General features: G+C 41.0%; 1 protein-coding gene across 3 annotated transcripts; it reads right to left on the bottom strand.

Moving 5' to 3' along the window:
• Window positions 1–942: 942 nt before the first annotated feature.
• LOC144007408 (uncharacterized) lies at window positions 943–27,261 on the bottom strand. Of its 3 annotated transcripts, XM_077507037.1 has the most exons (6): window positions 26,897–27,261; window positions 26,504–26,572; window positions 26,247–26,375; window positions 22,036–22,078; window positions 10,087–10,169; window positions 943–1,603 (listed from the first exon to the last, which is right to left on the bottom strand). In XM_077507037.1, exons 3-6 carry the CDS (start codon window positions 26,323–26,325, stop codon window positions 1,470–1,472), a joined length of 339 nt encoding a protein of 112 aa, XP_077363163.1. In that variant the 5' UTR covers window positions 26,326–26,375; window positions 26,504–26,572; window positions 26,897–27,261; the 3' UTR covers window positions 943–1,469. The 3 variants fall into 3 exon arrangements, with proteins under 3 accessions (XP_077363163.1, XP_077363164.1, XP_077363167.1); XM_077507038.1 differs by lacking the exons at window positions 26,247–26,375; window positions 26,504–26,572; window positions 26,897–27,261 and adding an exon at window positions 24,257–24,386; XM_077507041.1 differs by lacking the exons at window positions 26,247–26,375; window positions 26,504–26,572; window positions 26,897–27,261 and adding an exon at window positions 23,991–24,198.

Raw genomic sequence — 27,261 nt, 5'->3', positions numbered from 1 at the left:
ATATCAACCTCCTTACAAAGACAAAGCCAGACATCTTCAAATGGAGATGGTCAAATGTAGCTGCGGGAAAAGGAAGACAGACATCCCCATCTGGAGGACTGCACATTGAACCCTCTGCGGCTCTGCACCCCGCCACCCCATCCCTCCTCATGCACTTTACCATGGTTACCAGACACAGCGCTCCCTATGCAGTCGCTCAAACGCTCTTTTTCAGCCAACCAACGAATGATCTTGGTACTAATGTGTCTCAGTCTGGCTCGGGATGCGCAAATGCAATGGTCGCATGTCACAGATGTTTGTGCGACATCACAAATGACAAAAAAAAACTGCTACAGCTCGCAGTCGGAAATGAATATCGGTCTGCATGTGCAGGGTGTAGTCCACTTTGGCCCTGAAGACAGCTGGGATAGGCTTCAGCTCATCGTGTCCCGAAACAGGATACGTGGTGGCAAAAAAGGATGGATCATGTTGCATGAATTTGTCTTAAATAATTCTAAATCATCTCATTTCAAATTATTTCTATAGCATTATAAGAATTCTTTGTTCATTCCAGAGCTAGCAATCAAACACCACTGGGTGTCAGCCTTGTTCCCTTTCCATTACTTTAGTTTTATCATTGATTAGTTTGTTAAATTGGACATTTTATGCCCGTTTAAGTGTTACTTAAAACAGTTTGCATTGTTAACCAAGACGATAATGCCCGGAGCGAATTCATTCACTGAACATTGTTTCTTATGTCGGAATGGCTTTAAAATGTAAACAATTTGGAAGTCAACCACTATAACAAAGTGGATTGTGTTGCATTTTGGAAGTTCCACATTGCCAGTCGAAATAAGAAGAGAGCTATTCATAAAGATGAGGATGAAAATCAACAGTTGGCTTACATGAAGTGAACATCGGGGTCGAAACTTTTGTCCCTCAGCTCAATCAACAGGCGAGGCGTTTTGAGATGGGTGCTTGATTTTATTGGCAGATTGGAATCATCCTTTGACAACATGAAAACAACGTACAAATGAAAACAATGACAAAAATGACAGTGAAGCATACAAGCGATGTTACCATGTTTGGCTTGCCTGACCTTGGTTTCTTCTTTCTGTAGCTGACATTCTAAGATGGAAACAAGCATGATGGAACTATGAACATAAATACGACATAAGTGAAAGTGAAGAATGTTTTTTAATACTTTATCTACATTATCTTAAGGTTCTTGACTCTGCTTTGGAAGAAAGTTTGGCTTGATTCCGTGTGACATCACCTGAAATGAGTTTGCTACAAAAGCTCTGTCTCGTGACTGAATTCATGTTGGAAGCACAAAGCCAACCCAGAGCTACTGCCCCCTAGTGGACATCCACACCATCTCTCCCGGTCCTTTTGAAAAGTTATGTGGCAGTTTTGGACGCACTTTTTTTTCTTTTTTCTTTTGCGTGCGTCTTTGTTCCCAAGGACCTCACCTGTGAGCGTTCACATCATCACAGGTTAAGGGTCTCAGGGACAAGGAAGCACACTGCGACTCTGGAGAAGAAGACGACGTGGCGCGGGATGGGGGGGCTGTAGATTTGAAGAAAATCTCCCGCTGCCGCAGTCCGCCATTTTGTGTCGCCAACTGTAACAAGAAACATACAAGTTAGGACCACCGTGTTGAAAAGGTGTTTTTTTTTTTTTTTTTTGGTCTCGTACGTGATGCCGGGATCGTTTCGGCCCGTTGTGAGTGCGCCGCCATGATTTACTCCCATCTCCATCTTCCCTTCCCTTCTTTGTCTCTCCCTGGCCCACTTTTACGAGCCCCTCTGCTGTTGCTCCCTCACACGCTCGCCGCCGCAACTCGAAAATGCGGAAACATAACGGCAAAAAAGGCGACGGCCGCAACAATGCGGCGGCGGAACGAGCGGTCAAGTCGTTGGCTTTGCGCCCCTCATTTGTCAACGACACGCCACGCACGCGACCAGCTATTGATCCGCTTCCCGCCTCGGAGAGGAAAAAAAAAAAGCAACAATTAATCCGGTGGTTGGCAAAATGAGACGTAGCCCTGTGTCGTTTTTGTTGTTGTTGTTGTCGTGCCCGCTCGCCTTCTGCCAAGTCACACTGGCGAGTCCGAGGCAAGGTAGCGTACACACGCACTTTCACACACACACACGGCATTATCTGGTACGACACCATGTCCTCCCTCAATCTATGACCACCTCCTTTCATAAATCTGTGTCACGTATCGCACACGCACACGCACGGAGACACTTATGCAAGCATGCAGCATCACCATCTCCTGCTCTTTCTTCTCCTCTTCCGTCCCCGCCTCCCTCTGCTCCGTCTCAGCCCTTCCTCTCATTTTCATCCTTCCCCCCTCTCTCTCTCTCTCTCTCTTGCTCACTCTCTCTTTTCCCCCTCTCTCTCCTCCGCGGTAACCCCTTCCCTTTTTCCCTTTTTTTTTCCTCCCCTTTGCAGGCGTGACGTCCTGTCTCGCCTCGTCTTGCAGTCTGCTCTGCCTTGGCACAAAAGATGCTCAGGTGTCTGATTGTTGCCGTTAGGACGGCGGCGGCCAGACATTCAGACCACGTCCAATGTTGCATGTCTCCAAATTGCACAATCACGCTGCTAAATTTTTTTCTTTTAACTATTCCGCATCGTGACTCGATATAAATGGCACCACCTCGGAATTGCGTGCGGAGGGGGGTCGATTTCCCGCGTTTAGGTACCATTAGTGATCGTCAGATAGAAGCAAAGGTTATTGCAATAGCAGATAAGGGATATTGGCTCTGATGCAGCAAGTTTATGAGATCTATCGCAGTTTCTGGTGCTGTGGTGTTGGGTGAAAGTGTCCAGTTATGGGCAATATGCTGTTTGGCTTGGTTTAACATAAAAAATATATCAAATAGGACAATTATGACACATTTATGATGGCGGTGTGCTGTGTTGCTGTGTGAAAGTGTACAGTTACTTGCAATATCCCGCGTTGCTGGTTTTTGCGTAAAAATGAAAGGATCGTACACACGCAAATGTCTAATTAAGGGAATGCGATATTCATTGTCATACAAACATGCACAATTTAAAAAAGATCCAAAATGTACTGGATTCTGATTAAAAGGCAAAGGCCATGGATGATGCTGTGTTGCTGTATGAAAGTGTACGTTTAAGCCGGACCTTTGTTTGAAAACTGCTGAACTCAACTTTCACCTTAAAACCAGCACAGCTCGACCACTCGATTCCACGTCACAATGACGTCAAATTCCAGAGAATTTTACATATTTATTTATTTATTTATTTATTTTTTTTACAATCATCCAAATAAATAAACGCAACAACTTGGGGGGGGGGGGGGGGGGGGGGATTGGCGTAACATGGCCGGCAGGCAAAAAATTTCTAAAGTAGAGTCGAATCACTTGCCCCTTTATTGAAAATCGTTGCTCGCGTCATCACAAAAGTTGCTAAATAAAGAGACCAAAAAACAAAAAAACCAAAAAAAAAACCCGTATAATTTGTATACTATCTTCCTCTCAATCGGACAGCTGCAAATGGGCCAGAAAATTTGCTGATCGGGTACCAGGGATGTGGACCACATCACATCGCTCGGAAAATTTCTGATTTGGATTCCAGTGAGTCAAGCAATACATTTTAAAATATTAATGTCAGATCCATCAGGTCTGAAAAGTTCTTTCGGGTGCAAGCTCGCAGAGCGTTTCCAGAACCAGAACTTGAAATCTGCATAAATTGGTGTGGATGTTTCATTTAAATCTGGCCTGAAAACTTCATTCGCTGCTGATTTTGGAGCAAAAATTGCCCTTTTATACTTTTGTTTCATCTTTTCATAAATCCTGCTTTCACGAGGAATGTCTCATTTTAATTGAATCTTGTTTTTAATCAATTTTATGTGCGTCTAAAGTACTATGTATATGCGTTGCGTATGAATGGTGCTATTCAAATACAGTGGCCTTGCCTTGTCTCTGCCCTCAGCCAAGTCAGCAGCGCACGTCAGCAAGGACACAAGTTGAACTATAGAAGCTGCTAAAAAAAAAAAAAAATACAAAAAAAAAAATACAAAATTATCCTGAGCAATAAACTGAATTTAATCGATCACGGGTTCAAGCGCCCTGAGGCGGCCATTTTGTGGCAAAAGTCAAAGCTAGAAGTCACGTTGACGTGAATTCCTGACAAATGACAAATCCATGAAAGTGAATGAGTTGTGATGGTGCATTTCGCAAGCCGCTTTCTTTCGTGTGCATGCGCACGCGCGCGCAAGCAGGAGAGAGCAGCACCCGGCGCAGATTGCTGATATATGCTCTTTTTTTTTTTCTTTTTTTCTTTTTCCCCTTTCCCCCCTCCTCGCCGCAACGCAATGCGGATCCTGAGCGTCTGAGCCACTCACCAGACACAGTGTGGGGGGACAGAGGGAGGGGCGGTGGCGGCTGAGGGCGCAGCCAGGCGAGGCGAGTTCATCACACACACACACACACACACACACACACAGTGTTCTTCAGGGCATACTGACAACCACCTGTAAGGACGTGGAACAAAGCCTCACTGTTTATGTCTAAGAATCCACACTTCCTAATCATAACATTCATTAAATTAATTGCTTTGTGTGTGTGTGCGTGCGTCTGTGAGCACGCTGGACTGCAGCAGCTAAGCATGCAAAGAGCACTGCAGAGGAGAGGCGGGCATATTGATGATGTCTAGACTAGTGGGGTTTTCTACCCTGTCTCCTCCTCATAATTAGCATCTTTGTACTTGGGATTGAACAGTCATTCAATCCCAGATGTCCACTAAAATGTAATAGTCGGCACAACACACTACAGCGGTCCTCAATATATATATATATATATATATATATATATATATATATATATATTTATTTTTTTTGCGCCACGGATCAGTTTCGTTTAAAGATTCCAAAAATGAATGATGAATCGAGTTGAAACGTTAAAGGTCAAGGCTCAGTTGTAAAGTGGACTCGTCCACTAATTAGGGATTTAACAATATCCAAACATCACGATACGATAAGGTCACGATACGATAAGATATTGTGGGGAGATTGGCTATTTATATATATAAAAAATAAAAAATAAAAAAAATTAAAAAAGGGTCAGAATATTGTAAAAAAAAATGAGCTCATACTAAAAACAAAACAAAAAAGATATTGTGCTTTTGTACATAACAGCAATGCATATAAAACAATTTATAATCTCTAATAACACTTAATATTGAGGCACTTACTTGCTAATGCACTGAGTTCCTGCACATAGACTTGCTTCACAAGCATATTACATTCACCTTCATCTGATCAATAGCGTGGATTTTAAATAAAGGGCCAAAACATGCCTTGTGAAAATTACACTGCACTATAAAACTAGCCACCAGAGGGTGCTAGAACTGCACAAATGGAAATCAACCTGACTTTTTTTTTTTTTTAACAGATGTGCTGCTTTTAATTTCATGACATGATGACGATATTGTGGCAGTTTTAATATTGCAATATCACTATATTGCCATTATTGTTACATCCCGACCACTAATTGGCTGAATCGCTACTTTTGTGTCATAAACACCAAGCTAAAACTGTTTCACACTGCCTGGAAAATTGTTTCTCAACCTTTGAGCCTTGTCACGCACACCAGCAAACAAAAATGTAGCAAAATGTCAAAGAAAACAAAAACAAAAATCTCAGTTTAATTTGTTCAGTGAACACGTTTACTTCCATTTTTGTATATCAAATACGTTTTCCCTATTGAAATAAAGTTTAAAACAATTGTCACTTATAATAAACAGTACTGTATTGTATGCGAATAAAACAAAGGAGAATGTAAATCTAATTACTGTGCATACTGCAGTATTCGTGTGTTGATGTGCCTTTAAGGGGTGTGGCCTAGTGAGTGACTGCATCAGTGAAAATGTCTCCCTTTGCCTACACACGAAGACTGTTATTGGCATGCACTTCCACCCTCATGTTAGGGAAATGACCTTAATTGTGTATGTATATATATATTTAAATTTAAATCTCATTGACGATCTACTCCTACCCTGCCTATCTTCAAACTTGCCACCCTGAGCAGAATGTGGCGGGAGTGGCGGAGAAGACTTGGCGACACCGCAGGGAAAGCTAGAAGGTTGTACAGTTATCTCCAGGCTGCTTATGATGCGAAACAATACAACCAACTACCTCACACTGCAGCGCACCTCTTCCTCCTCTTCTTCTTCTTCTTTGGTCTTCATCTTCCGCCCTCAACATTAACTCACTTGCCACTACCAGTCATACATCAGCAGGTCATCTGATAGCAGTCCTGTACGCAAGTGAGTATTTCTGCATTTATATTTTTGCCACCACAATCTGACGGTAGCAGTCAATAAAGAAGAGTGAGCGAATTCAACCCAGTGAACTCCATCCTTTTTGGTGGACTTGTCTCCCTCTTGTGGGCGTCCGGCGAATGGGATCCCTCACCACCACCCACCTGAAGGCGAGGCAACCCCCCCCCCCCTTCCCTGCCCGCCCCCTTCTCTCTGCGGGATCACAAAGGCAAGCACTTAACCTGCAGCCGCTCACCGTAGGCGTCTGCCTGACCTACTTCCACTGAAGGGGGAGCTGGAATGTTCCACGTCCTCAAAGGCCGGATTCAGCACAACTGAGCGCTTGGGCTTTGTCGTTCCCGACGCCGTACAACCGTTTTTCGCTCGACTGCGCCCATGATTGTTTCCGCATGTGCAACGATTCACGCTCGATAAACTTAAAAACGTGCAGCATACTGGGGAGGACGCGTTACCCAGTAAAATGCCCTCCCATGTGGGCAAGGAGTGCCACCGTTGCAGATGCGCGTTTGCCGAGACAAATACAGAAATAGAAAACGACAACGCTAGTATGGAACAAACTGAAATTAAGGCCAGCCCGACTGACTACAGCTCCTGATATCACTCACTTGTCCACGCCCCTTAAAGGCGCATCCAAAGCAGTCATAACACAGTACATGAAGTAATTAATTGATCAAGTTTATTTCTTAATATACCGTCGCTGCTATATATATATATATATATATATATATATATATATATATATATATATATATATATATATATATATATATATATTTATTTAATTTATTTATTTTTACATTTTTGGAACGTCTGCATTCTACGGAGCCCCTAAAGTGACATGGGAGAAAAAAAAAAAAACATTTAAATGTTTCTCGTCCGGACGAGAAACCAGCATACTCGCGTGGGAGACCTTATACTAACTACATTTCATTTCGTCCGGACGAGAACGTTTCTCGTCCGGACGAAATGAAATGTAGTTAGAAACGTTCTCGTCCGGACGAGAAACATTAAATTTTTTTTTTTTTTCTCCCATGTCACTTTAGGGGCTCCGTAGCTTTCAGTATCATCCCGAAAAAATAAACATGTAAAAATAGACAAAAATGGGCCTAACCGTTTTTCACAGAGCAGCGACGATATATTACTTTTAAACAATTATTTATATATATATATATATATATATATATATATATATATATATGATATAGGAATGTTTGATACCGCTTGTTTTTTTTCCAGAATAATACCCCAGAACTAGTATTCAGAAATACCAAGTGCATTTATAATTAAAAAAAAAAAATATATATATATATATATATATTTTCAATTAACACATGGAAAGATAATTGTGAACAAACCTTTTTTTCAAACACGATGAATGATTTTGAGTGCATGAAAATGACAAATAAAAACCAAACCCTCGTTTGAAACCTTACTTTGCGACCCTGACTCCTTTAAAAACCCAATGCCACACATTTTTTTTTTTAACGGTAAAAAAAATGGTGCCACTGCATGGAAGCCAACTAAAAAGTCACAAATTAAACTAATAAAGCAATATTTAAAACAAAATTACATTGTACATATTCGAAAATGATTAGGAAAAAGTCTAACAAGTAGGGAAGAAGTAAAACAAAGAATGATCAACCATCGTAAGTAATTTTTTCTTACTTCTTTCTAGCTTGTAACAGTATTTTTTTTTAATTTCCTTTTGAATAATATATTTTTTTTTTAATCCAAAATTAGTCTTATAATGGACAGTGTTGAACCTTAAAATGTTCTGCTCTATAAATATGAAGGCATACAACGATTAGCTAATGGACGGTGCGACCATTTCGGAGTAACGTGAATTCTGCAAACTGTCATCCATCGGCGGTCAATGTGCGTTTTGACAGCCCTCCTGCGTGCGCGCCCGGAGGAGTCATTGATTGCCCGATGGGAGTTAGTTAGCGGGGGCCTCCTATTCAGCCGGCCACAATGCGGCAAAAACTACAAGAGTGGTCCATTCACTCCGGCCTGGAGACAAACAACACGGTAGGGGTAGCGGCCGCGTCGCTGACTCCCGCCATTGTGCCGCCGGCTTCACATGATTGAGTGAAAGTACGTGTTAAGTATGGCAGCTGCGCGCCGCTCACACAGACTTCCTTTTATTGGCGCGCTTCCAAGCACAAACCCGTTCACCTCAACAGACCACCCTCCATTTTCTACGCTCACCTCTCTGGGCAGCAGCAACTTTATCTTTTTTTTTTTTTTTTTCTTGCTGACAACCTCTGTGTTGTCTTTCTTCGGAACCGCTACGTCTCCACCCTCGGGTCTCATTCAAAGTCAGACCACGCTTGAATGCGGCATGGTTGTGCCAATGCCAGCCAGCTCTTTGCCAGTGCGGGTGAGTGGGTGGGTCGGTGGGAAGACCCCCCCTCGCGCCAGCCTGCATGCCGGTGTCGCAAGGTCGTGAGAATTGCGCTTAAGCCAAGATTGGCAAATGTTTCACGTCCAAATGTTTGTGGTGTGATCGTACGTCATCCAGAGGCGTCTTAGAGCTAAACAATTTCAGTCAGAAGATAAACATTTCCACTTCAAAGAAGAGAAGGGACATATCTGTTGTTTAACGAATGCTAGGACCACACTGGAAATTACAAACATAAATATTTTTTTTTTCTTTTAAGGATTATGACTGTGGTAAAATTATGACTTCCTGAAAAGTACTACGTGACTCTATTCTGGTAAAATCACTTTTATTCCCCAACTTTATTCTGGCAAAACATTTCCCTTAATTTTGCATTATAATATTACTACATATGCATACAATTTTGTTTTATACTATTTAATATGACTATACTCGTAAAAAATTTCACTGCTTATTTCATCATATTACAAATTTATTCTGATAAAATGCTATGTTAAAAAAAAAAAACTATTCAGCTAATATGACAACTTTCTTTGGACAGAATGACATTTTTATTTTGTACTTTTTGTTGGACTATTAAATATCTTCATTCTGGTTTAAAAAAAAAACATGACTTGAAATTAGTACTTGTGTGAATATTTAGTTTATCCTGGTAAAAATAATTTCTACGAGGGATGGGTGAGTACTGACACCAGGCATCGTTAATGGGCCGATACCCAGCCTCATTTCAGAGTATCAGTACTCGCAACGTGCAATACTCTTGTGACTAATTTACGATCAGGAAGTCGAAATTGGAAGAACAGAAAATTGCTATTCATTTAATGCAATTATAAGGAATAATTCTATTTTGTGGTATACCGTATCGGTCTTTCTTTAAAATGCTCCGCCATTGTTTGGGAAAAAAGCTTGAAGCAAGCAAGCTGTGAGCGAGAGTGAAAGATTAGGAGCTAAGGAATACTTGTAAAAAGTGTTTTAATATACCTATTTCATTTTGAATGAAGTCAACAAAAAGTGCACATTTGTGTTTTATTTTTGCCACCTTCCCCACTCCCTTAACACCAGCTACAAACAACTGGCGCCTGTGTGAGATGCAAACCACATGAAATGTTTTTTTGGGTTATCCGGAATGAGACCGGCGCTGGTGCAATTTGTGCCGAGAAGCGCTTGTGCTCCTACGTTATTTACAAAGACAGAAAAAAAAAAACAAAAAAAAAACAAAAAAACATTACCATGGGAACGCACCACCAGGCAAACTTGGCACGATGCCCCTGATGGTTGCTAGGGCACAGTTGTCAATAGCTACCGGGTTGTGCATGTGAAAATGCGCCATGACGTATGTTCTTTGTCCGTTTTTTTTTTTTCCCCCTTAAACATTGTTTTGAGCAAATTACCTGGTAAACAGCATCCATCTTTCACCGACTTTCCCATGGCTGGTCTGGCCCGGGGACGTCGTCTCTGCTTGACCGCCGCATTCCTGCAAGCAGCGGAGCAGCGCGCACATTATTACCAGCAAAAGTGCAAACAATAACAAACACATTGAACCCACAGTACACAAATAACAGCCCTGCTCGTTAAACAGCACAATCTTTTTGGCTTCAATCTCGCTTCTGCCGTCGCCGATTCGTCATTAAAAAGGCGAGCGCGACGTACTTAATTAAATTAGAATGGACAATCCCCCGATTAACACACAGCGCTGAATGGAAACATAAGAAACATCACATAGCGTACCGAGTATGAAAGGGATTAACTAAGTGGGAGATAATGGCGTGAAGTGCGCACGGGAGGAGGAGAAGGGACTGGAACAGAAACACATACGGCACCAGGCAGTTAAGGACAGCGCTAATGAATAATGCATTGATGGGAGAATATAAGTCCGGATGATAAATCCAAAATTCAGACACCATAAATAGCAGCTCGGCGCCTCAGACAACATCCAGCATCATCAACTGCTTTAATGCAGACTCTTTCAATTCAAGGGAGCTGTCAACAAAGAAAACAAGAAATCCAAAATGAAATACACATTTAATGCGCTTTTGTTCTTTTTCTTCGTGTTTTTGTTAAACTGCACTTTTGAAAATTGATGGGTAATAAAAATGAATAGGGCCTTGAACCTGATTTTCCATGACAAGCCTTCCAAGTGAACACCAAACTTTGACAGCAATTTAGTGAAGTTGAGGATATCGGCTACCGATTTGGGGCTCATTGAGGCAAACTATGAGACAGAATTCTCCTAAAAATGGCTGCTTGATACCAAAACGACCGACTTCTCGTACAATTTTGAGCATGGGTCTTTGAGGCATTTTTGGACGTCCTGTTACAGTAGACATGATCACCAAATTCCACTTCAATTGGTGCAAGCATCGCTACATACAAAGTGCTGTAAGAGTCTGACATAGGGCTGCTCAATTAAAAGTAATCAATTATTTTTGTCAATAATTGAAATCACGATTATTAAAATTATTTATTTTTTGGTACAAAACAAGAAAATGTTAAAGCATTTAAAAATATTAAAACCAATTAAAAAAATAGAAACACTATAATTATGCAAGTTCCTTTTGGACCAAACAGAATTTATAATATATATATATATATATATATATATATATATATATATATATATATATATATATATATATATATATATATATATATATACACACACACACACACACACACATTTGTTTTTATTAATTAATTTATGTTGGAAAAAACTGCAGTAGGACGATTTTTTTCCGTACAAAACAAGAAAATGTTTAAATGTAAAAAACAAAAAAAATGAAAAAATAAGAAAATTATTTGAAACACTACTAATAACTGCAAGTTCCTTTTGGATGAAACAAAATTTATTAAATTAGTTATTAAAAAAAAGTGCAAGTGTATAAATGTAAATTCAAAAATTAGTAAGATTTTTTTATGCTGATTTAGTAATTGTGGAATGTAATAATTGAAATTGTAATTGAATGTCGATTAATTGCACAGCCTTAATCTGACATATTAAAAACAAGGACTACGTCTAACACAGCTACATAGTAAATTCTGCAGAGTAAATTTGACTTGATTTTGAGTGGGACCAAATAATCTCCCCCCCCCCTACTGTTTGCTTATCTCCAAGAGCAGACAAAAAAACACGACAGTTTTTTCCCTTGTAAGATTCCAGCTGACATGAGTGATATACTAATATAAAGCAGGACCTCTGTGACTCGGAGTAGATTGGATGTTTCCCAAGTGGAAGGTTGTGAGCTTGTTCCTCAATCCTTGAATGACTTATTATTATTATTTTTTTAAATCTTTATTTTACTCTCTTTCAAGTGTTAATATTACTCTAAAACTGAGTTTATTTGGTGCCACTCTAGAGTCAAATTTACTTGACAGAATGTACTGTGTGCTTCCAATTTTTGTGACACTTTCGTAGCACAAGTTTATCAAAGTGGAATTTACCCAAAATGTCATCTTCAAATCAAAATGGGCCGACTTTCTGTTCAGGTTGACGGAAGGGTCCTTGAGACTTTCTCATGTGTCCCATCGCCACAGACATGAGCACTAAATTTAATACAGATTTGTGAAGCTGACGTCCGAGGCTCATTTTGTCAAACGTCCTACAGGGCCTTGAAGGCCATTTTAAAATTGTCCAAATGAGCAGTTTGACACCATGCTCGGGTCCGTACAGACTGCGTCAAGTTCATAGATTGAAACGCCACTGTTGCATCAGCGAGCCTAACGAGCGGCGGTAAACATCACCCCGCCAGCCGGCGTGTTGTGTTTGTCATCTCGCTCTCGAGGTTCCGGATCAATACGGAATCCTTTGAATGACATTAGCTTGTCTGAAGGCCGTCTGCCGCCGCGTGTCTTCACCTGGCGAGGCTTGTCCCGTGTGTGTGTGTGCGCGCGCGTGAGCGTGTGTCCTCGTGTTTGTTCATTGCGGCAGAGGCGGCGTAAGGGATCAATAGGCAACAAATGAATTCAGATCGATTATGAAGCCAGGCGGAGGGGGAACGACTGCGCCCCGACAGACAAAACGTTAGCACTACGAGGTCAGCGGCGGTTAAAATGGCGGCCTTTGGAGAGCTGTTAGTACTTTTTGCTGTATAATATTTATTTCTCCTGGATTGGCTGGCAACCAGTTCTGGGTATGCCCCGCCTACTCCCCAAAGCCAGATGAGATAGGTTCCAGCACTCCCTTGTGAGGTAGAAGCGGTCAAGAAAATGGATGGATGTATATTGTTTATTTCTTTCCCACGGTAGTTCCCGAGCAAATGGGGGGGGGAGGCGAATGGGTGACTGACTGCCGCTGACGCATGATGATGTCATCAACAAGCATTATCGCGATTGGTCGGAATCTAGAACGTTGGCCAAATGTATATAAAAATCACACTGCAATATGTGCATGAACACTCCCAAGCCTTATCGATCGAACATCCTGAGATTATTTCACGCTAGGCGAGTAGCCAATAGGTGTTCTTTTCCCCTCTACAACTGTTGGAAGGGTGAGCAAATTTATTCTATTTTTGATTTTTTTTTTTTTTTCAAGGGTTCACTTCTTGTGTGAAAGTTAAGGTATAACTTAATGAAAACGTCACATGTACAGTTCATAAATTACGTGTCCGTCAGGCGGAGTAGTTTTATCTTTGTAATATTATAAACCGAACTTTGTACTTGTATGACAGTTAGGAATGATGAAATGTTAATGGTATGATTCATAAGTTACATGTCATGTCTTCAAAAGGGAGAACACTTGAGTTTTATTTCAAGTAACTCTTTGTACTTGCACGGCAATTAGGAATGATAATGTTTTTGTTTTCGCTGGTTCCGTTGATAAACGGCATCTGTCTGTCGGGTGTCTTCAAAGGCAGAGAAGTTTTATTTTGTTTTAGATTGTTGAATTTCAACATTTTAAACTCTTTACCCTGGAACATGACATTTATGGGAAAAAACAAAAAACCTAGTCACTATATACACATTTGCCTGAACAGGATAACGGCGGTAGAAAATGGATGATTGGGTGAAAAATTCCTGTCCAGCTTTTACAATAGCGACAATGAATGCCATCACTTTACATTATTAAGAGAAAATGTTATTTTAAATAAGTCAAACCGCATCACTAAACTTGGAGGGTTGTTCCACAATGTGTCTGAACCACTTTTCGGTTTTATATGCATGCATGCAAATAAACAAACGTGGAGCTCACACATCGCCAGGGCGACAACATCTGCTACTGTCAGCTCGCAGCGGTCAAAGTGAACTTTTCACCTTTTCTGTTCATGAATAACGCAAGTGGCTTCACCCCGAGCAAAACTGCAAAGCTCGGTGAGGATTTCACTCTGAACTTCCAACTCCCGCTTGGCTTGATCTTACTAGTAAAACCTGACATTGCTCGAAAAAAAAAGACTATGTTAAAAGGCTGATATGAACAAACAAAATCACTCCTCCATAAAATATCCAAAATGATCGTGGCACATTATCACAAATCTTTGTTTCGGCATAAATCAAGTTGTTATTTTTTGGACACAACATATTTTTTTGAGACTATAAACAGTGTTACTCACTGCATCCATAGGGGAAAGGAGCGTCACGGTAAACAAAAGTTCGCCGGAATATACAGACACAATCAATTCCAATATCATTTCAAATGAGCATTTGATTATTGTGGTCCCCGACAGCGATCTGATCAAGCCTATTGACTGCCAAGTGGCGATTTCCGTCAACGCGGGAAAATAACATTTGCGACTCTTAAGCCGGCGGCGTCGCTCCGCCATTGTTAACGGGATTGCTCGGCTTTGCGGCTCTTCTCATCTCCGCGGTCGCCAGATCAAAGTGTCGAGAGCCATTTGGGAGCCGGGAAAGCCAACGGTGACGGCGGGCGGGGGTGGCGGTGGGCGGCTTTCGCGTTTGTAAACGTGCACTCGTGCGCGTCGCAGCCAGCTCAAGGTTGCTCCGCCTTTTCACATACACACGCTTTAGTTCTAAGTGCACTGTACACCATACCTGGGAGAAATTACGCCGTGCGGCGGGGATGAGACTGTAATTGCCAGGAGTGGCCTTGAAATAGATGCTTTTATGTTTTGACTCTATACAGTCTGGGGAGGTTGGCATTAAGTCTTACGTTGACTTATTTACGTTTCAGCTGAGTGCTTTGATTTCATTTGGACTGCAACTGTGATCAGCGTAACCACTCATCGCAGGAAATGTCCTTAGTGGTTGTAGAAACCGCCGCGTATTTGAGTGATGGGCACGGCTGGAAGCAGCGACGTGTCCGGAACATTTTAATTACTGACGGCGATTGTTCGAGCAAATTAAATTAGCAATTTAACGTGATTATGGGGAGCTTTTGTGTTAGTGAGCAACTGTATATGATAGAAATACAAGATGGAGTAGAATACCAACAATGGAGTATTTGGTAACTCAAGATATAGGGCTATGCAATTAATCGAAATTCAATTACAATTTCAGTTATTACACTCCACAATTACAAAATTTACATAACCCATCCATCCATCCATTTTCTTGACCGCTTATTCCTCACAAGGGTCGCGGGGGCTGCTGGCGCCTATCTCAGCTGGCTCTGGGCAGTAGGCGGGGGACACCCTGGACTGGTTGCCAACCAATCGCAGGGCACACAGAGACGAACAACCATCCACACTCACACGCACACCTAGGGACAATTCAGAGCACTCAATTAACCTGCCATGCATGTCTTTGGAATGTGGGAGGAGACCGGAGTACCCGGAGAAGACCCACGCAGGCACGGGGAGAACATGCAAACTCCACCCAGGAAGGTCCGAGCCTGGACTCGAACCGGAGACCTCAGAACTGGGAAGCGGACGTGCTAACCACTCGACTACCGTGCCGCCAATTTACATAACCGTGTACAAAAAATAAATGACTATTAATAATAATTTTGAGTTACTTAAATGTATATATTTATACCTTTTTTATTTTAAAATAAATTTAAAGGGATACTTCACCTATTTAGCCCATTATAGCAATAAAAAGTTAATATTTGATACTTTCATTATTTTTCACATCGAATTAATACCTTTAAAAACACATTTTGCAGCTTGCTGTCAACTGAAAATGACATCACAAGGGCTCAGGTAACCAATCAGAGCTCACCTGTTTTCTAGGTTTGGCCATGTGACATTCACAAGCTAAGCTGCGTTACCTGAGCCCTTGTGATGTCATTTTCAGTCGACAGCAAGTTGCAAAATGTGTTTTTAAAAAAGGTACTAATTGTACATAAAAAAATAATAAAAATATCAAATTTATTATAGGCTAAATATTGTTTGACTGCCAAAAATGGCTAATTAAGTAAAGTATCCCTTTAATGAATCTTGTTTGGTGTAAAAGAAACTTGCATAATTATGTTTCAAAGAAATGTATTTGTCTTAATTATTTTTTACGTTTAAACATTTTCTTTTTTTGTACCAAAAACAAGTGATAGTCCTAATTGTAATTTCAATTATTACCAAATTATTGTGATGAATATTTTCTTCATAATCAAGCAGCCCTAACTCAAGCAAGATTTTTTTGTGTTCACACTAGCAACCAAAATGTACTTTTTTTTTTTTCCTCGGTATATTCATACCTCGCTTAAGACTCATTGGAGTAGTCGTTCAGACACACTATGCCTATCTGAGTGTAGAAAATAACGTCTGGAGTTCAACTCATTTCCCCCCTCGTTGATCTCAACCTTTGCCCGTTTCACACCTCGAGGAAAGTTGAGAAGACCGTGACCATGGATGTGCAGAAGGAGGCGAAAGATATGGGAACATTTCCCCGCTCTATGTGTACTGTAGAAACAAAGACAATTCAACCTTATGCTGTTTGTACTGTACATTGACAGGCCTTTAAAAAGAAAATATGAAAACATAGCAAGCTACAACGCTTCAGCGTTAAATTATTAAGTGCGTCTCTGGCAAAAGGAAGCCAAAAAAAAAAGCTACCTCAGGCAGTGATTTACAACAACCACTCCGAGCAGACAGTCTGCTAAAGCAAAAAAAAAAAAAAAAAAAAAAAATTGCAAACGTCTTTGTGCTTTCTTTCCTGACAACTCCCCTCCCCTCTGCTGCCTGTTTGTCTGTCTGTCTGTCTGTCTGTCCCCGTGAGCCGTCTTCGTTCTGCCAGTCCCGTCGTCGCGTCTTTAATGCGCTTTGGCGTGTGCCGGCCACGGGCGCTCGCTTGTGCGTCCCGGAGTCGGGTCAGCGTTGTCTATGACATCATCGCGTCTTGCTGTTGTCTCACCTTGCCACGCTGTCTGGACCTGCCAGGACGCCGTGCCTTTGACGGCTAACGCGCCAACTGAGTAACGAACCATTCTGCATTTTTATAAATACTGTCTCAACACGTCCCATAGTAGCACGATACAGTTATATTGAGGTAATAGTGAGTTACGATATTATGATATTGTGTTGGTATAATGATCAATATACTATAGTACTACAGTATATGATTACATGTTGCCAACGATATCAATGGTATCACGATAATGTTTGTGTTTGCATGGTGATACATTGGAATCACAGGGCAACTTAAGACTTTACCAACGTCATGTATCACAATTAGCGCTGTTCCGATACCATTTTTTGGCCCCCCCGATACCGATACCATACCGATACTTAAGGTCCTGCTATTGGTTCAGAGCATTCAAGGGCCAATAGGATATCTTAGATCGGCATGCAGTGAACATGTCACATATCAGTGAATGTTGTGCACAAGCAAGACACAAGATGCTGCATCCAAAATCCTATAATAGAGTTGGAATTAATGGTATCGGCATGTTACTCGTGAGTACTCACCAATACCGATACCACTGTTTTAATGCAGTATCGGCACCTCTGCCGATACCAGTATCGTTATCGGAACAACACTAATCACAATTCAAACTTTAGAAAAAAACGAAAAAAAAAAACAAGGACAAGTTGGGTTAAAACATTTTTTTAAATTGTATTATATCACGATATTTCGCAATATAGTATTTGTATGATAATATAGAGTGTCTCACAATATTTTGCAATATCAACAGTATCATGACAGCGATAGTATCCCAATTGCGGCGTCTGCTTCAACATTGGGTTGGAGCAAAGCATAAGCATCTGTCACGCGTCATGTCCGTCCCAGGTCGGAGTCACATGTTTGGACTTTGCAGCGGAAAGGGGAACACGTTCGGTCACCAGACGCGGCTGCTGATTCGTCCGTTTAAAAGCTGCAAACTCTACATGCGTGTCAAAGGGATTCAGCGGGCAGGTGAAGATTTTGACTGTGTCAAATTGGAGGGGAAGAAGAAGGAAAAAACAAAAAACAAAAAAACACCTGGGGTCTGTCTTGCGGCTCATAGCCCCACACCCTGCTGTCAGTCAGTGAGGAAGTGCGGCTCGACGATGTCCTTCACTTGGGAATACATTGAGCTCATATGAAGTATGTATGAAGTCCCTCTGCCTGTGTGCGCGCGCATAAAGCCTATAAATCATGAATGACCGGCACAACCAGGCACCATATGCATTCCACCACGCTTGCCAACACAGCATGCATAGGGCAAATATTTATGCTTTTGGGATAAATTAGATTTTTAAAACAGATGGATGGGTCAGATCAGTCATGGATGAGGTTAGACTAAAAGTTTAGCTCACAAAAATTTCCATTATTCCTGGAGAAGATGATGCAAGTTGAAGCTAGAGGAAAAATAACTTCAGCATCAGGAAATACATACATATATATACATACACGGATAGATATTAATTAAAATAAATCAAAATAAATACAATATGGACATTCTCATGGTGCAATCATTTATACTACATAACTAAATTCTAATCAATTAACTTTAAAACAAAATAATGTAACGTAATTTTTACTCGACTATTTTTTAGTTGTATTTAAATTTGTATTTATAGATTTGTATTGTGTTAGACACTAATCCACAAATTATTAAATACAATAAAAAAGTTAAATATATACATAGCTGTTATTTTATTAATTTTAACTAATCTAAATTAACCAATTATTTCATAAAATTATATTAAGACATAGGTAAAATTATTCACTTTACAAATATTTCCATTTTACTACCAATATTTATGATAAATTAACCAAATTTTAAATAGTATCAAAAAATGTTATACAAGTACTTTTATTTTATGATTTTTTCCCCCACTTATTTAATATACTGTAGTATATACCAATTATTCAGATTATGTAAAAATAGTAAATTTTAATTTAGTTTTTTTTTAACACACAATAAACTATTGAATCAAATTATTTTTAAAGACGTATATGCAAAATTAGATATTAATATTTTTATTGTATTTAGAATTGCTTGCCGAATTATGAGATAAATGCATATATAATTTAAAAAAAATCATAATTAAAAATAATGCAATATTACCCAGCCTTGCAATTGATTACTTTTGCTTCACTCTTCACTGCAATTCCAAGGATGTGGTGGGGTGTGACACACAAAAAAAAAAAAGGGGGGAAAAAAAGAAAACAAAAAAAAAAAAGACATTTTGAGTACAAATACCTCATTAGATGAATATTTGACATGTACGGCGACACTTCGAAGGAGCAGCGCTGGGCAAACTAGGACAGGGCCGATAGATTGCGTGACTGCAGGGCAGGCAGATTAACTCATGGCGACAGACAAAGAAGCCAACGCAGCGAAGAACAAAAGATGTGGAAAAGGAAGGCGAGCTAAGAGGCGGCTGCGGCGGCGAGGAGGAGTGTGCTAAAAAAGGTGGCAGACTCCCCGTCGGTGACTGAGTCGCGCGGGGCTGAGGAATTCTCCCCGGACGCATTCCTGCAGCCTTTGCCGGGTTAACCCGTGACAAACCAATGCCTTGCGCAACACTGACAAATGCGTCAAACGTCAAATCGGCTTGTTTCACCGACATTTCCAGGAATAATATGCAAACTAGACAACATTTCAATAGGGTCATGATACGATGATTGTATGACAATAGTTCCTTGAAGGGCCGGGGTGTGTAACATCGATGCGTGAGTGTCTCGGTGTGAGCTGTGGACGACAGCAGCTGGAGGGCGAGTACGCACATTTGTGTTCGTGTCTTTCATGGCTGAAACGCGCATCGGTGACTCTGTCTCTCCTTTCGCACGCGCAAAAACATGATACTGTTAAAACGACAGCTTTTTATATCGTGCTTTGTCTACACCATATGGTGCCCAAAGTGCTTTAGAATACCTCACATTCACACACCAGTGGTCGGCTGCTGCCACGGCCACTGGGAGCAAATCGGGGTTCAGTGTCTTACTCAAAGACACTTTGACATGCTCACCAGGGGTGAGGATCGAACCCACAACCTCACGGAAGGGAGACAACCACTCTACCACTGAGCCACCCCACCCCATATGATAAACATGTGCAGAGATTCGTTTCACACAAAAAAAAACTTCAACATGGTCACCAGGGGTGAGGATCAAACCCACAACCTCACGGAAGTGAGACAACCGCTCTATCACTGAGCCATGCCGCACCATATAATACAAATAATGAAATAAAAAAAATAGGGACGCACGATAATATCAGTGGCCTAGAATTATTGGCAATTAACGACCAATTTGACATCAAACGGATGAAACAGCTAATAGAGAAATCTGCCGATAATTATCGGCAATTTGATTTCATACAGATAAACCAGATAAAGAAATCCAGCAATAATTAGACATGCCACGTTGGTCCGTCTGCTGTGGCTCATATCAATAAAAATTCAGCTTCATGGTGCTTTACATACATTGAAACATTGTGCAAAGTTTATACAATGTTTCAAATGTATTTGTTAGACTTATAGTAGGACTTGAAAATATATTTGTATTCAAGTTAATTTTGCAAACAATTATCGGCTTACTTATCGGTTATCGACATCGGAACTTCCAAATTATTGGTTTATGGGTATCGGTTAAAACATTACATTATTGTGCATCCCCTAAAAAAATAAAAAAAAAAACTATCCGTGATAAACAAGGAGATATACTTCCCAAAAACGTAGCCAAACTGCGTTAAGTGAATAATCTAGATGCTGTTGACATCATGCGGGATACGGAGGAGGAATTTGCACGGAGATTTCGGAGATGATGGTGCGCATTAATGTGAAAATCAAATAAAAATGGCCCGCGGCTTATTTCCAACATGTTCAGCCCATCGACTGCAACAAATCTCTGAGCAAATATGTTCACGACGGAAGGAGGGAAATATTAGTCAAAGCACACGGTTCAAGCATGTGTGAATCAACAGCTCGTGTGTGTGCCTGGAGACAATGCGTGTGTGTGTGTGTGATTCTGCAAAAACACATTGTGAAAATATCATCACACAAGAAAGGCTCTATTGTGCTTGTGCGAGGGGGCACGCGGGGTGACATCAGCACAAATATGATGAATGCAATGCCAGGCATGGCCGAAAGCCGCTCGCAATGCGACAAGCGCCTCTTTTATAGACGCCTCTCGCTCACTTGCTCGCCTCCCGTCCGATAATCGCGACGTGACCGACGGATGACCCTACTTCTGGCCGAGACGGGCGCCTGCCGCCGTCGCAGCATTTTCGCCCCCAAATGGGCGTTGCTGCGGGTAAGGGGGAGAAAAAAAAAAAAAAAAAAAAAAAAAAAAAAAAAAAAAAAAAAAAAGGCCGCCTGACACAGTCGGCACACGTGTGCGCTCAAATAGCTGCCAGCTTAATTGCGACACAATGACTCAGGAAAGAGTAATTCAGTTACAATAGCAATAGCGCATCGACGTTTCGATGGCGCTGCTGAGTTCCATTAAGTGCAAACTCTGGTCGGGAAAGGGCTGCACTAAACTTAGAACATTTTACATTGAGAAAACTCGTTTCTCATGAATCGGTGACAAACAGGCTTTCGCTGCCCTTTTTATTTAATCGCCATTCCTCGAAATGATTATTTGACGACGTGCGTGGGCCACATTAGATATCCCGTAGGCAAGGGTTTCACAAATTTTCCTTCACCCACTGCCATAATAATGCAAGGTGAATGCAGGAAGTTATCATACATTTGCTGCGACGAAGAACTGCTTCTGTTCTACTTGCAATGAAGAATGTTTTGCTCTGTTCCCACTCACATTCACATAGCTATGCACTATGCAACATGCTATTTTAAAACATTAGCATATGCTTCATAAAATACTGATATTTGATCAATTGAATGGCTCACATTATAGTGAGTGTCCACAACCATTCTTCGGTCACAGCAATTTCCATTGGAAGGTCTATGGTTATTATTTGGAATTTAAAACTTTCAAGCAGTTTAATCAATGTGAGCCGCATTAAATTACATCACAGCCACTTTATTTTGGACATGACTAAAGGAAAATGAATTAATTCTCACCTGAAAAATCTTATCTTCAATGTAGTTGCTTTGGAGTCTCGGTCTGAAAAAGAAAAAGCACACACTAAATTAGATATAACACCAAGTCATCCAACAATCGCCTATAGAAGGTAAATATCCCTTGACACTTAGTTGCTATAACACTCCGGGGGGAAAAATATAGATATATATCACTTAACAGGTTGTTGTTTGCTCTCACCTGACATCAGCGCAAACAATTATAGGGTGACAAAACAGAAGGTGACGGGGAGGGGAAAATGACACGTCTGCTGCTCGTGTTTTGTTTGCCTTTATCTGGTTTGAACGAAAATTAATCTTTTATCAATGTCAGTGTGTGTACAAAGGAATTTAAGAGGCGCTACTTGTGCTACCTGTCTCGTATATAAGGTTCAAATTTCATAGCAACTGGACCAAATCTGTCTTTGAAGGACCCCTGGAAATGGCAAAAAATAAATAAATCAAAATGTCCGACTCCCGAATGTCAAAAATAAAAACTTCTTTGGACTGATACCTTTGTTGGGTATATAGGGTTCAAATTTGAAAGCAATCAAACAAACTGCTTTTGTTCAAAGGACCCCTGGACATTTCCCAAAAACCCAACAATGGATACTTTGAATCAAAATGGCTGACAGAAACTTGGCAATTCAGTCTCGCCCATCTGTTTAATAGAATGCTGTTCAAGCTTTATTGAGCCAAGGGACTTTTTTTTTTTTTTCTGCACGACTGCACATGACCAAACAATGTCACAAAAAATTGGATACACAAGTTAATTATGTATACCTAGAAGAGCATTTTACGGTTTCGCCCCTCAATATACATCACTGGCATAGATAGATGAACAAAAATAGTCTTTGCAGGAAAACATTTTCAGACCAATTAAGTGAATTTGGATAATTTCCTGCGACACAAATAATGTCTCTTATGGAACAATGGTTGGGAATCAATGGCTTTGTTTGCACATCTCAAATTTGGCAGCAATCATTTTCCCCTTTGAGGCACACCTGTCAATGTCCAAAATGGTTGCTTAAAATCAAAATGGCCAACCTACTGTGTCTTTTGGGATGGCAAACTTGGAATTCTTGGGGACACCTACCAATCGGAAGTCATGATCTAAAGGACGTTTTGGAAAAAAAATCATGCAAAATGTCCATTTCGCTGAAGAATACAAAGTAAGTCATTCAAGTCTGGCTCCTAATTCCAAAGAAAACCACAAACAAATCTGCACTGTCTGGACTCGCCGAGTCTGTGTGGAGTTGTCCATGCCATACAGAGTGGGGGGCACTTTCCCTTAAGGGATGAGGTCGCCAGTGTGATGACCCTGCCACCGAGTTCATTCCATAAGCAGACCCATATAGCTTTCTCCTCCAGAGCCCCCCCCCCGGCCTGATCACCAGCCACCGCCACCACCGTTATGTAAGATTACATAACGGCAGGTCTGCCTGAGTAATATTTCATAACCTGAGGGGGTTGGAGTTGAAGGAGATGGGGGTGGGGGCTAATACACCGGGCACCAAAGCCCCTCAGGAACAGATTCACAAGTGACAAGTACAGTCAAGTGACCGGATTTTGGTTGAACGTAGAAGCAGTGGTAAAAAGAATTTTCTTGAAGGGGGAGTTCAGGGAAAGGTTGAGGTCAGGACACAGCAACGAACAAAAGCCGTCCCCCTTTGCTTGGTTGATCACAAATGTCAGATGGCGGCAGCGGAGCCATCGAAATGCTTATAATTGGAGCAGGCCGGCTACTAACTGCAAGCTAACGGTCTGCTTTTTTTCCCTGGCAGAGATAACGGAAGCAAAGAGAAAACAAGCACGAGCTGAGGGGAGGAAAAAAAGGGAGAGTGAACAGAGATAGTAATAACATTTTCTGTAGACATCACACCTTCGTTTTGACCAGGTATCCATCTTTTTGTTTTAGCAAAACTGGTTGACAACCACTGGACTACGGCCAGTCTTACCTTGAAGAGTTAACGCAAGCAAAGGAAGGAGAAGCAAAACGCCACATTATGTTCCTGCGACATCACACGAGATTTGAATTTTAAAAAAAATAAATAAAAAAAACGTTCACGCGTGTATGCTGCAGATACAGATGCATGAGAAGAAGAAGGGAAAAAAAAAATAAAATAAGTGTGCGCCCTCGTCCGGGTGGCTAAACGGGATGTGACGGATGCAAGTAGGTCGGGAGAGAGGGAGGGACATTTTGGAAAGCAGGCGGAATACTCACTGATGAATGAGATGGTCACCACAGAAGAAGAAGAAGAAAAAGTCAGGTTCCATTTCATGAGTTCCACCCCCCGACAATTGCCCGCGATTTTTACAGAATTCTAGCCAGTCAACCCCCCCCTCGCTTCTCTCCTCCCTCCCATTTAGCCTCGGCCAGTGCCGGTGTACACTTTCTCCTCTTTCTCCCACATGACCACGCTCGCCCATTTTACCCTCCCTTACCTCTCACAAGGCAGTAATCTCTCAAGGGAGGCGGGTGTGGAGGGTGTGTGTGTGGGGGGGGGTGATAATCGAATGGAACGCGCCGCATCCGAGCTCGCCTTACCTCGCCAAGAGAAGGAAAAAGCCCCTCGCGCTGGGTCTTCGGGGGGGAAAGTGGAATAGTAAGAAAGTGAGAGGGGAAGGAACGAGTGAGAAGAAGTGTGTTGAGAGGTGGGTGGGGTGAGAGAGAAAAAGAGAGCGAGGGAGAAATATCCAGCAGAGAGGGGGAGGCGGCGGAGGAGGAAAGAGGGAATATATGAATTCTTCTCCTCTTTTTCACTTCTTCCGCGGAGAGCTGGGGAGAAAAGAGAGGTTCCTGTTCCTGTTGGCTGCCGTCTTTCCAGGCCATTTTCTTCACGTGCACTTGAACTCTAATCCTGTCTGCTTTACCCCCCTCCCCTCACACTCGTTTTTTCCCCTTGCTTTCGCTCTCTCACTGCGCATCTGCCTCGCTCGCCCTCTCTGGAAATAGTGTGTGAGAGAGAGAGGGAAAAGGAGAGAGGGCGAGGGGGACAAAAAGGGGAGAGAGACGTTGACTGTCGGGGGGGGGCGGGTAAGAAGCATAGCCGGGCTGCAGAGAGCACAGGGCTGCTCTGTGTGTGTATGGACGTACATTTGACTGTGGACACACACATTCACATGCTACGCAACCATGCTAGCATGCTAGCGGCAAAGACGTGCACTGCTTATAGGACTTGAATCTTCGGGTTTGGGTCTTTAAGATGTGAGCTGAGTTAATTTGAGTTTTACGGTGGCATCTGACTTGGCTGCCATTGAAATGCCAAAAATGTCAGTTTCAAATTTAAACGGCCTGCACTACCGACATGCAACGACAAAAACTGAAATTCTTTTTCATTTAGCATCACACATCTGTCTTGTATACAGAGTTTAAATTTCATAGCAATCAGACAAAAGCTCTTACATTCTTTGAAGGACACCCGGAAATGGCCATAAATGACCCTAAAATGGCCGCTGCAGACCAAAATGGCCGACTTCCCATGCCTTATCGGGCATCTATTCTTGAGTCAGAAATTCCTACCGAATTCCACAATGCTAACTTAAACACACAAAAAATTGATACTTTTAAAATACATTTCACCACACTTTATAACCTCTAACCTTGTTTTCATGCCCACGACCCTCGCGAGGATAAGCAGTTTGGAAAATGGATGAATGGATTTTACTCTCTCAAAGTAACCCATTCTCACAACCACTCTAGATTTGATTTGATTTTTAATTGACCTATTTTTTTTTTTATTGACCTAATATTTTGTTTACTATTTTATACATATGAATTTTACATAGCAACATTTGCCAGCTGTGGTTTAAAAAAAATTCACTATTATTATTATTATTATTATTATTATTATTATATTAAATATCTGGCATTTTAATAAAAAAAAGTGAATTAAAAATAATTACAAGAATAAAAACGATGTAATAAAATGAGCAAAATGAGTCATCCTTATTTTTGGTTGACAAAAAAAAAAAAAAAAAAAAAAAAAAAAAGATTTTGGATACAATTCTATTACAATACTGAAAATTTCACAAGAGTCAATGTACACATTTTTTTCCCAGTAATTACTCGTCCGACTTTGTTAAGATTAATTGAGTGACTATTGAACTCTATTTGTGAGTTGGATTTTGAAATTTAACAATTTCAATTGTCTTGGCCGTAAGATGACAGTCGACATAGTTGTTCGACTACTACATTCATTGAATGGTCTTACCAGTGAGGATCTTGAGTGCTAGTACATGGGCCTTAAGGTGGATATCAAGGATATGGAAGAAATGACCAATGGCTCTCATCCAAAGGCTGCAATCACCTTGGATGTCACAGATGTCATGTGGAAGTATAACTGGGTAGAAAAAGAAAATTCAAATTTTTACGTTATCATTTCACAAATTCAAGCAGAACCTGCACAGGTTGAATTCATGTATCGGTGTGCAGCTGATAATAATGTTTTTTTGTGTGTGTTTGTTTTACCATGTGCTCGTTCCCCTGCTTGTGCTTTCAATGCAGAGGTGATTTCTCCTTGTGACGCGTAATTGGAGTCTGAAAAATACCAAGCCACAATGAGTCCACACAACACTGCCCTCATCTGGCTGTTAGCAGCACAACATGACGAAAGAGATTAAAAACGAAAATGTTGGGTGGTAAATAGACTAATATGAATTGTAAAATAAGACTGTACATGTAAAATGAAATTTACCGTTAATATAGCCAAGTTTTATGGCTTAGAAGAGGCTTCGAAAGGTTAATTGGTGCTAGCCTCCAACCTGGAGCAATACCCTTGTTCGAAGTTAACTGACAATTTTAAATAGACACTGCACGAAGCTTCGTTGCTTATTAAAACATATAAAACATTTTAAAGCTCACCTTGGCGTCCAGCTCGTCTTGTGTAACGGTAAAGAACTGCGAACAGCGAGAGAAGCGTTCGAGCAGCAAGCTGTTGTGTGGAGCACTAATTGAAAAGTTGCGTTTACGCACTGTACGACAAAACTATGACCATGTGATCGTCATTGTTGTTGATAAAGCCATTAAGCAACAATAAAAGACGAACAACAGCCATGTAAACTCCATACTATTAAAAACTGAAAATGTTTAAGCAGATAAAAGGACAGGATGAAAATCATTATGACCATTTTCCGGTATCGACTCCAAACGCACCATTAAGTTTTTGAGTGCAAAGGTATAAAGTTCACGCGAACACAATTTTAGCTATTTAAATGGTAGTGGTGAAG

This window comes from Festucalex cinctus, chromosome 19, assembly GCF_051991245.1.
Source record: "Festucalex cinctus isolate MCC-2025b chromosome 19, RoL_Fcin_1.0, whole genome shotgun sequence".
In the NCBI taxonomy this organism is placed as follows: domain Eukaryota; kingdom Metazoa; phylum Chordata; class Actinopteri; order Syngnathiformes; family Syngnathidae; genus Festucalex; species Festucalex cinctus.
Note: the sequence above shows the minus strand (reverse complement) of the source record. Positions and strands in the feature narration are given on the sequence as shown.

Bases quoted from the DNA above. Each gene is read 5' to 3' on its own strand.
- LOC144007408 (XM_077507037.1), bottom strand. From the start codon at position 26,325: ATGAGAGCCATTGGTCATTTCTTCCATATCCTTGATATCCACCTTAAG. The intron at 22,079-26,246 runs GTAAGACCATTC...TTTCTTTTTCAG, and splicing joins AGCACTCAAGATCCTCACTG to ACCGAGACTCCAAAGCAACT. The intron at 10,170-22,035 runs GTGAGAATTAAT...CGCTGCTTGCAG, and splicing joins TTGAAGATAAGATTTTTCAG to GAATGCGGCGGTCAAGCAGA.